Source organism: Camelus ferus, chromosome 27, assembly GCF_009834535.1.
Source record: "Camelus ferus isolate YT-003-E chromosome 27, BCGSAC_Cfer_1.0, whole genome shotgun sequence".
In the NCBI taxonomy this organism is placed as follows: domain Eukaryota; kingdom Metazoa; phylum Chordata; class Mammalia; order Artiodactyla; family Camelidae; genus Camelus; species Camelus ferus.
The window spans coordinates 11,083,967-11,099,487 of record NC_045722.1 but is presented as its reverse complement, the minus strand read 5'-3'; the positions used below and the strand labels follow the sequence as shown (position 1 = coordinate 11,099,487).

The 15,521-nt window shown below is 50.2% G+C and overlaps 1 protein-coding gene across 3 annotated transcripts in view; it reads right to left on the bottom strand.

The window, feature by feature from the left end:
• Nucleotides 1–8,747: 8,747 nt before the first annotated feature.
• The window catches only part of BLM (BLM RecQ like helicase), a 65,281-nt gene continuing 58,507 nt past the window's right edge, over nucleotides 8,748–15,521 (bottom strand). For 2 of the 3 annotated variants that reach the window (XM_006192599.3, XM_032468897.1), the window contains 3 exons: nucleotides 14,529–14,651; nucleotides 12,390–12,588; nucleotides 8,748–9,080 (listed from right to left, as the gene is read on the bottom strand). In XM_006192599.3, the coding sequence (XP_006192661.2) occupies nucleotides 8,903–9,080; nucleotides 12,390–12,588; nucleotides 14,529–14,651 (500 nt within the window). In that variant the 3' untranslated portion in view covers nucleotides 8,748–8,902. The remainder of the gene's footprint in view (nucleotides 9,081–12,389; nucleotides 12,589–14,528; nucleotides 14,652–15,521) is intronic. The other variant, XM_014565970.2, reaches the window with a different exon arrangement.

Sequence of the window (15,521 nt, the reverse complement as noted above, 5' to 3'; positions counted from 1 at the left end):
TGTAAGGAGATGGGGAAAAGGCATCTCTTTGTTCACCATAATAAAGCTGCAATTTAATGTCCCTCTGGGCATTTCTGATCTTTCCCTGCTAAATTCTCCCACCCCATGTGTTCTGGAGTCCCTTCTGTGGCCAGCCTGGCCCTGTATTTGCACTGCACTCACCAACACAGCGGGGCTGACGGCGCCTCCGAGTGTGTCCCAGGGTGTGTGTGAATCACAATGTGGCTGCGCCACTCTGGAAAGTACAGGAAGTGACGCTGTGCCAGGGTCATCCTGACCCCATGAGCTCCAGGAGCACCCAGGGAGGAGTGGACAACTCAGGAGTCAAACTCAGGCCGCCCAGGCCCCAGCGGCTGCTGAAGCCAACCGTGAACACATCCCCGCATCGACGGGCTTCTGGGCTCTTGACAGCAACCTCCCAGAGGAGACAGGTCATGTGGCCACGTCTGTCCCACAGGGTCTTGTTTTTCAGATGAGGAAGCAAGGCCAAGGAAAGCTCAGGGCTCCTGCAGCTGAGATGCCCCAGAGCCTGGACTCACCCCATTCTGCAACTCCTTCGGCTATTCTAGTCTGAGCTGCAACATGGACACCTCTCCACACCCTGCTGAACACGTGGCTTACTTGGTCTGTGATGGGGCATCTCCACTCACTCTTCCCCAAGGCTTTTCTCCCTAGAGATTGAGGGCAGCTTGTCATTAGCACTAATTGTTTTCAGGCATTTTTACCTAGGGTTTTACACTTCCTAATTTGCTCTCACCACCTTACAGTGTTGAGTCCTCTCCTCACTTTGGAGAAGGCCTGGCTCTCAGGGGAGGTGGTGCAGAGCTGAGCTCCTCCCATCTTTGTAGCGAGTCTTCGTTTCAGAGAGCCCCTTGTGTTCCTGGGTGGGGCTGTACTGTCCAGGGAACGTTTTGTGGCCTTCTTCAGCCTCTCTGAGGAAGGGTCTCTTAACCTTTCAGGGGTGCTGGCCCCTTTGACCGTCTGATGAAAGTCGTGGCCAGACTTTTCCCAGAAAACTGCACAGACATATAAAAATAGTAATATAATGTAGGGGTTTATATGCCCTCAGACATCTATCCCTGGAACTTCCAGGGGTTCCTAGAGTCTGGATTGATACCTCCTATGTTAGGAGATGCTCTCTGCCAATCTTCAGAACCCAGAATCTGGATGCTTATGATGCTTGGAGAACTGGATGTAACCATCCCTGGAGGCTTCTTTTTTAAGTGGGCAATTTCATAAAAGGATCAGGTTGAGAATGGCTGAGCCCACTGAGTGAGAACTACGTCCAGTTTATTTGCCAGTCAACTTCTGCACATATCTATACAACAGACAACACACACACAGACTGGGCCTACTCTACAGTAACAATAATTCATGGTCAGTGAGTGCCAGGCATCATCTCGTTAAGTCCTTGTAACAGTCAGTCCCATAGGGTTATGCTATTATGATCAGTCTGAGGCTCAGGAAGTTAAGTAACTTACTCAAGGTCACACAATAAATTGACCCAATTGACCTTTAACCTCAAGCACTCTGACTCCAGAGCCATTTGATAGTCTTCCTTCCTGTGAACTGGTGATAAACTCTGAGCTGGGGGTGGGTGGGCACCTGGCCCCATCCTGTTCTGAGACTTGACTTTAGATGCTGCAGGGTCGAGGCAAAGAGAGCCGGCTCTAAGTGGACGCTGGAATGACGGTTTTCTGGAAAGCCTCTGTAGCACATGGGCCCCTATCTCGAGAGCTGACAGACTGTATCACGAAGTGGCATTTGCCTGGCGTGGCAGGGAGACAGAACTCCTTCCTCAGGCAAATTTGGGTGGTAATGTGACCCCATTTGACTCCCCCAGGCTGGCAAGGCCTGGGAAATGTCAGCTTACACTCTTTCCACCGCCTTTAAGGTTTCCTTTGCCTCTAGTGCCCTTTGCAAAGTGCCTGCGGGAAACGGCGCTCCTGCTTCAGCTTCCCGGTTGCCGAGTCTCTTTAAGGCGGCTAGACCTGTGAGACCCCCTCCTGAAAGTGGCTCTCCCTGAGCAAGGCTGTTCCACTTGTATATTTCTAAACAGCCTCTGGATGGTTCCGACCCACCCACCTGCCTGGCCAACATTGCGGGGAAACAAAGATAAGGATGCTTTGCCCAAAGCTAAATTCCCAACAGCTGAGGTTCGAGTTCACCCTGTGGGCTGACCCCTGGTGCCCTTTCCCCTGCCCGAGGCCAGTGGGCCCAGGGTGGCTGGCAGCCTCAGCGTCACTAGGGAGCTTGTTAGAGGTGCAGACCCTCAGGCCCCAGCCCGGATCTGGATCAGAAATTGTTTTAACTAGCCCTCCAGTGATGCTGAAGCTTTGAGAACCACCGCCCTAGGCTGCTGCCTTCTCAGCTGGGATCTGAAGCTCTGCATAGGCAGCAGTGACTGAAGTTTGAATTCCAAGACTTCCGCACATCTTGGTCCTCCCCACGTGAGCGAACTCCAGATACCAAGGCCAGAATAGGGAGCTGGACACTCACCAGTGGTTAGTGTACCAGTGGTACTAATCTTAGCCCACGGTAAACAAGACGTCTCCAAATCAATACATGGGGAAATTGACTAGCTTTCTGAGAATGAATAAAACACTAATAACCAAAACATCAGTCACACGTAAAATAGGAAATCTAAGTGAATACTGAGGCCAACTGGAAGGCAGCTTTCACTCGTCTTGGTGAAGCCAGCAGAAGCGGTGAGGGAGGAGCCTCCAGTAGGCCGTCTGCCGCCCTGCTCCACAGGTCTGGCAGTGCCAACTGGGCTGCAAGATTCTAAGCTCCAGCAGGCCTCAAGCCCCTGGCCCCAGCCTCCTGTCTTATCCTCTCATGGGGAGGGCGGTCTAGGCAGATGCCTTCACAGTGGCCTCTTCCTCCACCCATCCAACAAATGTTATTAGGCACCTGCCGTGCGCCGGGTCCTCCTGGCCAGAACCCCGCTGTGGGGCAAAGCACAGACCCAAGCTAAGGACTGTGGAGGGAGTGGCGGGACTTGTCGGGCGGGGGTCCTTGCAGGCTGGCTGGCATCCCTCTCTGCCTTCCCCTATGTAGCACCCTGTCCTTGAGCTGGAGTTCCTGCTGTGCTCCCTATGGTCACCTAGGCAGGTGACCCAGTTCAGGGCCCTTGCCTCTTGAAGTGAGGAGGGTGGCCAGGTGGAGAAGTGTGACTTTCTGCTCAGGGATAGGCAGGGCAGCCCCCAGTGGGGTTGGCTGGACCTAGGGATCCCCAGTCTAGGGGCCACGCGATCACTCCAGCCTCCTGCACCCTGAGCAAGTTAAACTCCATTGACGCCGGCTGGCCTTGCTTGGTCCTGGCCCTGGCCTGGCCCTGGGAGGGGGTGCTTGCTCGTGGCCCTACAGCCTATTCCTAGCTGGGGGGTTCCAACTCCATAGCCCTCCAGAGCAAAGCTGAACCTGAAGGTGGTAGAGTGGCTGTCCCTTGCTTTATTCTGATGATAAAAATGATACGGAGCTTTTTGTAAAAAGTCAAGCAATTTAGAAAAGTAAAAATTATCTCAATCCCACCACTGTTAATATTTTGATGAGCAACTCTCTCTCAACACACACATACACACACACACACAGGTAAAGTGACAAATAAAATCTTTACTAGCCATGTTGTTCAGTAACCTGTTTAAAAAAAAAAAAAGAAGATGTCATTTACAGGACATACAACTGCTGAGCACACTGTGCCTTATGGCAGGGCCCACCCTCCAGCCTTGTGGACCTGGGTTCCAGGCTGGACGGAGGGGTGGCAGGGATTTACAGTGATGCCATAGGACTCTGATCAGCTCCTCAAAAATATGCTGTGGATGACTTTCTAGGTCAATAAGCAGAGCATTCATCACATGCTCTTAAATATAAAAAATAAATTAGCACAGAGTTGGCTTTTTTGAGGGGGAGGGGGTTGATGTGGCCTTTGAGGACTTATTTGCGAAGCATGGAGGAGGGAGGCATCATGGGCTGGACAGAACACTCACTTTTGCACACACACGCACACCATGTGCACTGCAGGAGATCCTGGGCCTCAGGGGCTGAAATGGAGCCTGGACCAGAGGCCCCCAAGTTGACCCCTCAGGTAACAGAGTGTCCTCGTGCCTGAAAGGGGTAGGGACTGTTGGTATCACTTATGCAGGAACGCCATTTCTCTGGGATGTCTTTAAAGCATGTCTACAGCCCCTGTCCCTGCCCCATTTCCCCTCCTTGGCCAGTGGAAGTTGTCCTCTCCTGTCACTTGCTACCCTGAAAGCTGCTAATTCTCTTGCTGGACAAGCAAGGGACTCCTGCCTGTCTGCTGGCATTCAGTCTCACCTGCTCCAATCCTTTTCTGACCCTGTGGTCAGAGCACTTTTTCTAACACTCTAATCGGATCACGTCTCTCCTGCTTCAGAGCCTTCCCTGGGACAGGTCCCTGCTCCTCAGCCAGGACCATCTTGGCTGGCTTTTCCACCTCTGTCAGCTCTTCCTGAGCCCAAGGAGGTCCCCTCACAGGCCAGGCTCCATCACATCTCCATTCTTGACCTCTGTGGGCTCTGCTTCTCTTGTTCTGAATTCCTATTCATTCACCAGGGCTTGAACTTCACCTCCTGTGCCCCCTAGATGGGATTAGCTCTCCCCGGGGGCTCCTGCCACACCCTGATACCCCAACACTGTTTCTCTTCTCCTTCTGCCGAGGTGAATGTTTGCAGCTTCCCTCACTGACTGTGACCTCGCTGAGGGCCAGGGCCATGCCTGGATTTCTGTGTTTGGACCAGCAAATGTTTGCAGACATCCAACCATACGGTGCCCACAACCGTCTCAGAGGCAAGGGCCGGCTGCTACGTTTATTGTGCAGATGAGTTGAGGCTCAGAAAGGTCATGGAGCTTGCAAAGGTCACCCAGTGAGTACCAAGGCAGCAGGGCCACTCAACTGGATGCCGGGACCAGCGGTGACAGGTAAATGGCGGTCACCCGTCGCAGCGCACGTGCAGCCTGCAGGCGGTGGGTCTCGTGGGGCTCGCGTGGGCGGACTGCTTGCTGACACTAGCTGTTAAACCACGGCCGCCACAGACGTTCACGCTTCCGTCTTGAGGTTAGTGGGGTTACCTACTCCCCAGGTCACGAGGGGCTCTGGGCCCCTCGCTAGGAAGGAGGCCCTGGGGGGTGGGTGGCTGGGTGCGAGCAGGACTCTGGCCACAGGTCACGTTTCTCAGACGAGCCCCCTTCCAGGCTGGGGTTTCAGACCCTTCTTGAGAGCAGTGCCCAGTCACCGCCCCCGCGGTGCCCTGCTCCACGTTCTGCCCCGTGGAGGGAGAGGGAGACTTCCCTGCAGGAGGCAGGGACCTATGTGCTCTGCTCTGCTCTGAGCGAGCTGGGCAGGGGCCAGGGCCTGACCCCCATGGGGGCTCGAGGCTCCTGGCAAGGACTGAATACTTGGGGCCAGGACAGGCTGATGCCCGAGGCCTGTGTGTGCATGCGGCACACTCAGGGACAGAAGGTCCCCTAGGGTGAGCTCCTGCATCCTGAGCGGACCCAGGGGCTACTGGAGTCACTTGATGGTCACTGAAGCCTCTGTGGGATGGTGGAACCATGTAGTTGAGCTGTGATGACATCAACCCCCCATCCTCCACACCTGAGGGCAGCAGGGACCCAGCCTTAGGCCCTCATCCCTGCTTGGGAAATGCCTCCCCTCCCCAGGGTTCTGTGGACTCAAGTTCAGGCTTCTGTCTCCCCTCTTGTCCTGTCCTCTGACCCTCTGCCCAGTAAACAGAACAAGGGCCCAGCAGCCCACTCCAGCCTCTGTGGGATTGTGTTCCCTCCCTTCCTCCTTCCTCTTTTGCCGAAGGGAACACGAGTCTGGCTGAGTAAAGCCTTTCTGGGCGTGGGAAGAACGGGAGACCGAGTGCGTTTTGGAAAGCAGGAGCTTTACAACGGCCAGGGGTGCTTGTCCTAGCAGTCCTGGTGGAGCTCTTGCCTCCTCTGTCCATGGAGTGGAGCACATAGCAGGGGCCAGGCAGGTCTTGGGTCTCCTGAGCACGTCCCACCAGCCTGCTTCTCCAAATCCTGTCTGTGAGGCCATGTGGGGGATGTGGCTGCTGCCTCGAGGAAGCAGTGGCTGCTGGGTATTCCACCTGGTCCCCGCTAAGGGTCCATAGGTCATCATGCCTCTGCCCAGGGGTCTCTGCCAGGGAGGGAGCCCAGGGCTGTGTGAGATTCACGGCTGCTGCCAACCCAGGGCAGCTGCTCAGCAGGAGAACCGGGCAGGGACTTTGGGAGCCTCCTAAGCCTAGGGTGGGCTTTGGGGGTTCCAAGTAGCTCCAAGTTGTAGGAGGAGAAGCAGTTTCTTAACAAGTGCAAGAAGGGCCTGGACCACAGCCTCCACTTCCTCTTCTGGAGAAAAACCACAGCTCAGCTGCGCTGGCTGATAATTCTGCAGCTTCTGTCCCTGGAGCCTGCCTCAGAGGCTTGAAATTTTGAGCAGGTGGCCCCTGGGCTTTGGATGGAAAAACAGGGTTGGGAGAGGAGGCTGGATTGTCCAGGGAAAGAGCACAGACCTGGATTCCTTAGAATTTATCATCTAAACTGGAGCACTTTCAAGAATGAAAGGGAGCTGCCTTAATTATTACACCAGGGCAGCAGATGCAAACTGGGACTCTTCAGGGCAAACCAAGATGTGTGTTACCCTACTTACTACCATTTCCCAGCTGTGTGGATTTGGGCAATTACATAACCTCTGAATTCCGGTTTCTGCATAAAAGAGGTTAATATCATGAGCCTGCCTCCCAGGGCTGTTGGAGGGATTAAATTATGTGAATTATGTGAAAATGTCTGAACAGCCCTTGGCCTAGAGTGGGCTCTCCATGTTTGTTCTCTTCCAGTACAGTGAGGTAGTGGGTTCCCAGTCCCTGGAGGTAAGCAAGGACCTGTTGGCTCTCTGCAGTGTTTTCGTGGTGGGAGAGGGACCAGGGAAGGTATGTATACAGCTGGAGAGCCAGATTCCAATTCTTCCTGCGTCCTCCAGAGGGCTGATGGGGAGGGTGGGAGAGCCCCAGGCCTGGCCTCTGTCTTTGGCTGCCTGAGTTCCCCGGTTTTGGTTCAGGGAACATTTGTGTGCTTCTGCCCTCCTGAGACTGCCCCGTGTGGACACGACTGTACTCTCTGAGGGTCCTGGAAGGTGGCTGGAGGTTGAATTGAAGGAGGCTGCTTACATTTTCTGTGTCTGCTCCTAGGGACTGAGACACTGAACAGAGATTGTTCAGACCCAGAATTTTTAGAGGTGGGTGTGGGGTTGGCCTTTGCCACTTGACCCTGGGCTAGTCCAAGGTCTTCAGGCCTCAGGATCCTGCAGGGAGGTCATGTTCAGTGACAGGCAGGTGAAGGGGCCGTGGGTGGTGCTAGCCCTGCTCACAGCCTCTGCACTCCACCCCGGGGCTCCCATGCACTGCCTTCATCGGTCTTCCCCATTGCCCTGGGAACCCCTGCAGGCAGAGTGGGCAATCTTGAGGGGAGCTGTTTCCAGTATCTGAGCGGAAGAGGCACTCAGTAAAGGAATGAATGAATCAGGTCAGAGCTGGGAAGTGACCCAATGTCTGCAGCATCCCTGCCCAAAGCCAGAGATGCTGCAGGTGGAAGGGTATGACCTCCTGCCAGGGACATTATCCCAGTAGCCTTGAATACTGGCTAATTCGTCCTCCATTTCCTCTCTGACGAACCTCCCCTGAGGTTTTGACTACAAACTGGGGCTCATTGGAAAGGTGGTTTCTGAAAATGTCAGCTCTGGAAGGTGTCTTGAGGTAACAGTGCACAGCAGCCCTCAGCAGACTCCTGTCTGGCCGGTCTCCTCCATTAAACAAAGGAGCCAAAGCCCCAGGTGGTGGTTGAGGCGTGCTGCTCCGAGGACGGGCCCCGGGGTGGGTCCAGGGCCTCCCCCTGCAGAGTCTCCAGGCTGAGCCCACAAGCCTTCCAGTCAACTCTGTCTTCAACACCTTTGGCCCAGGCAGGGCCTCCTCAGCTCAACCCTCTTGATGGAGGTCAAGGAGAGAAGCGGGACACCAAACAGGTGAGTCACCAAGGGTACGTCCCAGCTAAGAAAAGATGGCTCCAAACACAGGGTACTGGAACTCTGAAAAGAGGTGCCAAAATCCCAATGTAAGACTTTCTGGCCTATCAGCCTATTAATGGAGGATCTTGAAAAGTAAGGCTTCCCTGATACTAACAGACGACACCAGCATTCAAAATATTCTCACAAGAGAATGTCTGACCCTTCTCTGTTGACCCCAGATCTGGGATATCATCCAGTGCCGACAATTTGACAGGCAGAAAAATGGCATCTTGTTGTTCTAATTCTTATTTTTAATGAGGGAGGTTTAGCATTTTTCACATATTTGTGGGTCGTTTGCATTTCCTCTTCTGAGAACAGCCTATTCACATCCTTTGTTCATTTTTCTACTGGGCAATTTTTTTGTTAATAATTTATAGGTACTCTTTGTATATTATGGATATTAATCTTTTGTCAGGTTTTTTTTTCCCCTTTTTTCTCTGTCATTTATCTTTTAATTTTGTTTAGGTCATTTTCTACAAAAGGTTTTACACTTTCACACTGCCCTATGCGTGTCTTTTCCTTTGGCTTCTGTGTTTCATGTTGTGCTTAGAATTTGTCTGACTGAGATGATTCAGCTGCTGCTTCAGGCGTTCTGAGAAACACCGGCCACAACGCTTGCAGTGGCAGCAAATCATGCTTATTTAAAAGAAAAGATTTATTTTAAAAATAAGAACTGTCACCCCAAGCATTTATTTAAATATTAATAGATATGGGTAAAAATTACAAATGGTATAACACAACTAACAGCTTTATATTCACAGATGGTCAGATGCTGACAAACAAGAAAGATCTATGTACATTGAGATCTGGTTGTTATACAAATGCATATGAAGGCTTAAGAAACGGTCTATTTATAGGCTTTGGTGGAGCCATAATCCCCAATTTTCTATTGGCTCCTGATGCCGCTTGAGAACCATGCAAAGCTGAACTGGGTCCAAATATGTTGGAGGATTTAGTTTTAGAAGATATTCTTCTGCATGTGCTGGACCCCCTAAAATGTGACAAAGAAAAGAAAATTAAAATGTCAAATAAAACCCGAAGTGAACAGTCTTCTTTCTCTTGACCGGCACGGAGCTGTATTATCCATGTTTTTCCTTGGTGTCTGCATTTTCTGCCTATAAAGGCCCTGGGTGAGGTAAGTTTCCTTTACAATTTAAGGAATAGACAGCTTCCTTTTACACAAATTTGTCCTAAATTTGTCTTCCTACAACGTCAAGGATTCTGTGACTTGGGACCGACCTCCTGTGCCTTCTGTCCACCCTCTCACAGCCTATAATCAGACCTCTCCCTTCCACCCCTCCCTCCAGACAACAGAGCTGAGATCCACATTCCCCTCTACTCTGACCACAGAAAGGAAGTAAGAATACCTTGTTAAGGCCCCAACGCCCAGACAATAGACACAGTGGAATTACTGTGCTGGCATAGTCCAGAGGAGGTAGCTTTGTGGGTGGGTGGAGATGGGGCGGAGCAGAGCAAGCCTCCTCCAGGCCGGCCCGCCCAGGGGGAAGCTGCAGATGTGGTTCCCCGGGGGCCCCAGAGTAGCTCGGGGCTGGCACATCTCCATCAGGGCCTCAATGCCAGCGGCTTGCTCGCCTGTCCCGCTCTCACCTCCCACTCGCTGCCGAGAAGTCCCTGCCACAGCCTATTACAAAGTCCTTCCAGCACCTCTCTTCCCTCTCTGATCTGAAGATAACAGCTTTTTTCCTCCCCTTAAATAAACTGTAAAAAAAAAAAAAAAAAAAAGAAAAGAAAAATCATAGGGCCAGCATGTTTACAAGGATAAAGGAAAACAGCAGGCAACATTCTCTATAGAAGCCTTTCCCTAAAAGAATATTTCCCACCGTTTTGTAACCAGGCTGAATTCCTGCCCAGTGTTAATATTCCCTGGCATCAGGGCATGCCAGTGGCCTCCCATCTCTGAGTTTAGGGGCCAGGGTATCAGGGCCACCAGTCTGGTAATGACATTTTGGTGGGGGTGGGTGAAGAGTGGTTTTTCAACATTCTAAAACTCTTGCTCGAGGGCAGTTTTCCTGCAGAACAGGCAAAGATCTGCTAAACCCACAGACAAGCAGCCTTAAATTTCCCTATGCTGATTTCCTGCTGAGAAATTAAGCCCCAAGCGAAAACCTGCTGTTTATGTTGATTTACAGAATGAATCTGCCAACAGCAGCCTCCATTTCACCAGAGCCATCCATTTTACTCCCACTCAGAGCCCAGAACACAACTGGTTCATTGTGTGTTATTCTGAAGATGTAAAGCTCTGAGGCGAGGGTGGAGAGGTAAGGGCGCTGGCAGAGAGCCACATTTACTCTGGCTGCGCAGAGACGCTCGGCCAGGTGAGCGGCCTGGACACGCGGGAAACCACCCTGCAGAGTGGTTCCGTGGAGCCCAGGAGAATGCAGCACAGACACAGGCTGCTGCACGGTGCAGCAAAGTGACGCAGTTTACTGATTTTGGCCAGTAGGGATTAGGAAGGAATCCCACATAAATACACTGGCTAATTAACAACCAGCAAAAGAACTGGTACTGGCTATTGGACAAGTGTGAGTTTTACCACTTACTAGATTAGGCTCTAGGCCACAGGGCAAAGTGCTTCCCTCTTGTAAACAAAAGCTGTGAAAATTGAATACGGGAGCCAATGGCAAGGAACACTGAGATATGATTTGATCGTTTTTTCAGGAATCTTCCTGGATGATGTGTAGCCGTGAAAGTGCTCCGGGCAGGCGTGGGTGAGCCAGTGTCCAGTCCCACCTGGGAGCCTGGGACCAGGCTCACAAGCTCTCCCCAGGCCAGGCCTCAGCTTCCTCATCACAGTGGACTAGAGGCCTTTTAAGGTCTCCTACTCTGCCTGAACTCCTGAGGAGATGAATATTTCTCAAAATGGGGGAATAAATGAAAAACATAAGAAATGTCCCCACTGAAGAGTATCTGCTGGTCACTTGCACACTAAAAACCACAAAAATTATTATTTAGCTGTAAAAATGAGTGAAATCTTGCCATTTGCGACAATGTGGATGGAACCTGAGGGCATTATGGTAAGTGAAATAAGTCATACACAGAAAGACAAATACTGTATGATCTCTATTATATGTGGAATCTAAATATATATATATATACATACACACACACACACACACACACTTAAATCAAGTTCACAGATACAGAGAATAGATTGGTGGTTGCAAGAGGCAGGGTTGGGATGGTGTGTAGGATAAATGGGTGAACTGGTTTTTTAAAAAAAGTTTAAATTAAAACCCACAAAATTAAACTAGTATTTCCTAATGCCTTTAATTTCTGTACCCTGACAGAAGGATTAGCACATATAAGATGTTTGTTTATGGACTTAACAAGAAAATGACAGTTTGGTAACATTTGATTTCCTTTCTCTTCCCCTACTCAGTTTTTGGTTTTTATTACCCAGAAGGAAGAGGTAGAAAAACTGCAAAAGAAAAACACAACAGCTTGCTCAAGTTTACTGAGGACCTGCTTCCCTTCTCCTATAAGCATTTGCTACGATATGCAGATACCTGGGGCCACATTCTCCAGACTGACAGGATGGTCACGGTCCTGCTAGGTCTTACCTGCCAGGCGAGGGCAGAGGATGTCCTTGCAGGAGACAGGAAGAAGGGGCTGCAGGAGCAGTGCAATTACGAAGTAAGAACACTGCCCAGCTCATCATCAGGACCTGATGAGCCGATAGCACCCCAAAGCAGACATGTCCCAGCCTGGAGGCCGGGCCGATGGGGGAAATGGAAGATGGCGGGGCTCGAATGACCTTTTGGGTCTCCTGTTGTGGCCTCTTCTCTGCTACCCTGCAAAGCTTGGGAGGCTGGCTCTCCCAGGTGTTACTGAACGGCAGGGGGTGTGCGGGGCTTCCACGTGGAGGCCCTGCAGATTCTGTGGCAATAGAAGCAGTGTGGCAAGTGCTGATGGAATCATAAGAGCGATGAGGAAACAAACCCCTTTGTTTATATGATTTACAGCATTTTAGGTGGAAAAGTCTCTTAAGTCTCTTAACTGTCCAAAAAAAGTTCTTTTTCCCCTAAGGTAAGGTCAAAATTAGAGACGTTTTTGCAAACTAGAAAGCTTTGGTGATAATCACACTTAGGAGTAGATATTTTAAAAATCTGAAACAAATGTTTTTGTTTTGGATCAAACCTTAATCCTCACTCCATGAACTGCAGAGGCAACATTTAACAATGGCTTATTTTAATAAATGCTTCAAAGCCAACCAGCGCAGTGGTACTTCTGTGCCCTTCTCCCATCTACCCTACGATGCAGAAAAGGTGGCAGAACTTACCCTTTTGTCTTGGAAACCCCGAAACCAGTTTTCCTCCTCTTAGACCTTTGGGAGGCTGGCATCCTTTTCCTCTTTCTTTCATTTTTGGGTTTATTTGCAAAGTAGTGGGAAGATACAGGCGCATCCTTGTCCCACTCCTCAGGGGCGTTTCTCCCAGTGCCTCTGCTGCTGGAGGGGCTTCTCTGGGGGGAACTGTCAGCTACAAATGGACAATGCAGACATTTACCAGTGCTGCTGTGCTCGTCCAAGTGTTGTTACCGTCTTTCAGGGGATATTCGATACAGGGGAGCAGTTCAGCTGCTACCTAGCTACTTCCTGGTGAATCCTGCCACGTGCAGTCAACAATTCCACAAGAACTGAGCACTTCTTTTTTTTATTTCACAAAGCCCCAAAGTGGTCAATGGCAATTTGTTTTTAAAGAATGGGGATCAGAATTCATTAAGAAAATGTGTGATGCTCTTTAACTTAACCAGAGATGTCAGATTTATTAGCTGACACTCTGGAGCCTGCGCCCCTGTTATTGTTTGGGCAGTTAACCTGTTAAGCTCTTTGAAAAGTTTACAGTGCTAAATAATAGACAATTTTATTTATCATTTTACACGTGCTCAAAAAATAAGCCCAATATAAGGAAAACATAACTATGTTCTGCACCTCATCTTTGAATGATGGTTTACTTAGTAAATGAGTGTCAGAAAATTCTAGACCACATTTTACACTTTGCATAATGGTTGTGAACATTTCACATACTATGCAAGAAACTAGGAAAGCATACGTCTGCAAAGAAGAGGATAGTTTTCATAGATACTTGCAATGCGAGGCCCCCCCAAAGCATGAAATCTTCCTATGTCAACAGTGATGAGGTCTTCATTTTCTGAAGACATTTCCTGGCTGGTCTGGTTCCCCTCCTGCTTGGCAGGAAGGGCATGTGGCGGGAGGCTTGGGGGGAGTGCAGCTCGGGTGAAGAGTGCTGCTATCCCCGCTGTGGGACTTCGGGGAAATAAAAAGGCCTCACCCATTTTTACTTTTAAAATGGGTGTTATGAGGACTGACTGACACAAAATAGGCAAAGCTCTTGGCTCAGTGTCTCTCCCTCAAAAAGTGGGAGCGATCATGACCACACCCTGGGCTGTTTCACGAAAGCAGCCCTGTCTTACGTGGGCAAAATCCCCTTCCAAACAAGTTACTATACTAAACAAGTGTTAAGTTCCCACTAAGAGGTCAAGGCTTTTATGGAATAATTACCATACAGAGGAATTAACAAAAACCTGACTCTGAAGCATTTTGTCAATGGATAAAAAACGATCACGGAGAGAGGGAATCTGAAATGTACACTTACTCACTTCTCATCCTGCTACCATCTCCCTCAGCCTTGAGAAGGCCCCCTCCCAGCGTCCCGTATAGAAACAGGAGAATATCCCCCTGGCTGGTCTGCATGGCAACCGCTGGAGGAGGGCACAAGGCTCTTGCACTTGTCACGTCTCCCGCAATAACATCTTTGTGCTTGATTTGCCCCCCGTCCACGTGTGCTGCAGCTCAGTGACGAGCTTTGTAATTAGAGGTGCCACATGACAGGCCTCCCGTAACCTTTGGGAACATCCACTAACGATGCACTCACTTGGGTGGACTCTTTCAATGGCTAATAACAATAAGATTCTCTAGCGTTCCAATTACATGTTCATTTTTCCAAAACATTTAAACTCCACTCTTAATCTTTATCTTTAGACATTTTTGTCAGATAACATGTTCCTTCCTCAGATAAGGAAACTGAAGCACAAAGAGGTTACTTGTGGCTGGATAGGGATCATATGGAGATGGTGGCAGATCTGCAATCTGCACCCAGGACTCCAGGTTCCTCAGGCACTTGCCATAACAGAACTAGCAACTCCTGGGCCCAAAAGTCCTCCTGTGAGTCTTACTGGCAAATTCAGTAAATGGCATCCCCAAGAGGAGCCTAAGCACCAATGTCCTGAAGGAGGAGCCTGGCACACCACTGGGTCTGCTCCGAGCACTGGACGCCAGTATGACAAGGTGTAGAAGCCTTAACACAACCCAAAAAGCAAATAATTCTAATCCAGTGAGATGCATCACCTAACGTTAAAACAGGCTTTCAGAAAACAAATATTTGGCTGTATACTGAACCTGGCAATGTCCACTGAGAGTATTTCTGCAATATTGGAATCACTTCTGCACCATATTTTTCCAGTTTGTCTTCAGTAACACCATCAATTTGAAGCAAAACCTCAGGATCGGAAGATAAAGATTCTGTGCATGGGCATAAAATTAGAAATTTAAATTACCACCCATAGAAAACCCACTGAATTTATGCTCATTCACCCATTCAGCACATGTGTGTTAAGTGCCAACTAACTGCAGAGCACTTGGTACATGGGCCAATTTTCTAAAAGGCAGTTGGTGCCAACAGAGGCACAGAGAGGCCCAGAGGGCAGGAGCCCATCATCCAGCTCCAGCAGCAAAGGTGCATGAAGCCAGGGCAGAGAACGAGAGAGAGCAGAGGACATGCGGGGAGAAGCGGAGTCGGGGTGCCTGTGCAGGGCGCCCCAGGGTTAACCAGACTCAGCTCTGGCCTACTGTTCTCACAATGATGACTTGTCGAGCTGGAAGAATGGTGATCCTTCTGTTTGCAGGGAATGCCCACGTTCGTATTTCCAGCTCTGACTTCTCCCCTGCACTCCAGACTTGGCCACAACTGAATCCTTTCTTCCCCCAACCCCAAACCTGTTCTTGATCCAGTCTTTCTGCATGTGGGGGGAGGCAAGTCTTCAGACCTTAACAAGTAGGCCGGTGAGAGTCCTCTGCACAGAGAAGGCACATCAGTCTTACAGCTAGACAAGCCAGTCATTTTAAAGATCACTCTGGGTGCTGTACGGACAACAGATTATAAAGGAAAGAGCTGGAACCGAAGCCTGGCGGAAGGCACTGCAGGAGCAAGCGAAGGTGTGGTGAACTTGCAGGGAGCGGCAGGGACAAAGAGAAGAGACTCGGACATGTTTTGGAGGCTGGGTCGGCATGACTGATCGACTCACTGGCTGTGGGGAATGAGGGAGTAATAATCCCCATATTTGACTTGAGCAAAGGGTGGCTTTCAAATCTGTGATTCTCACATCATTTTTG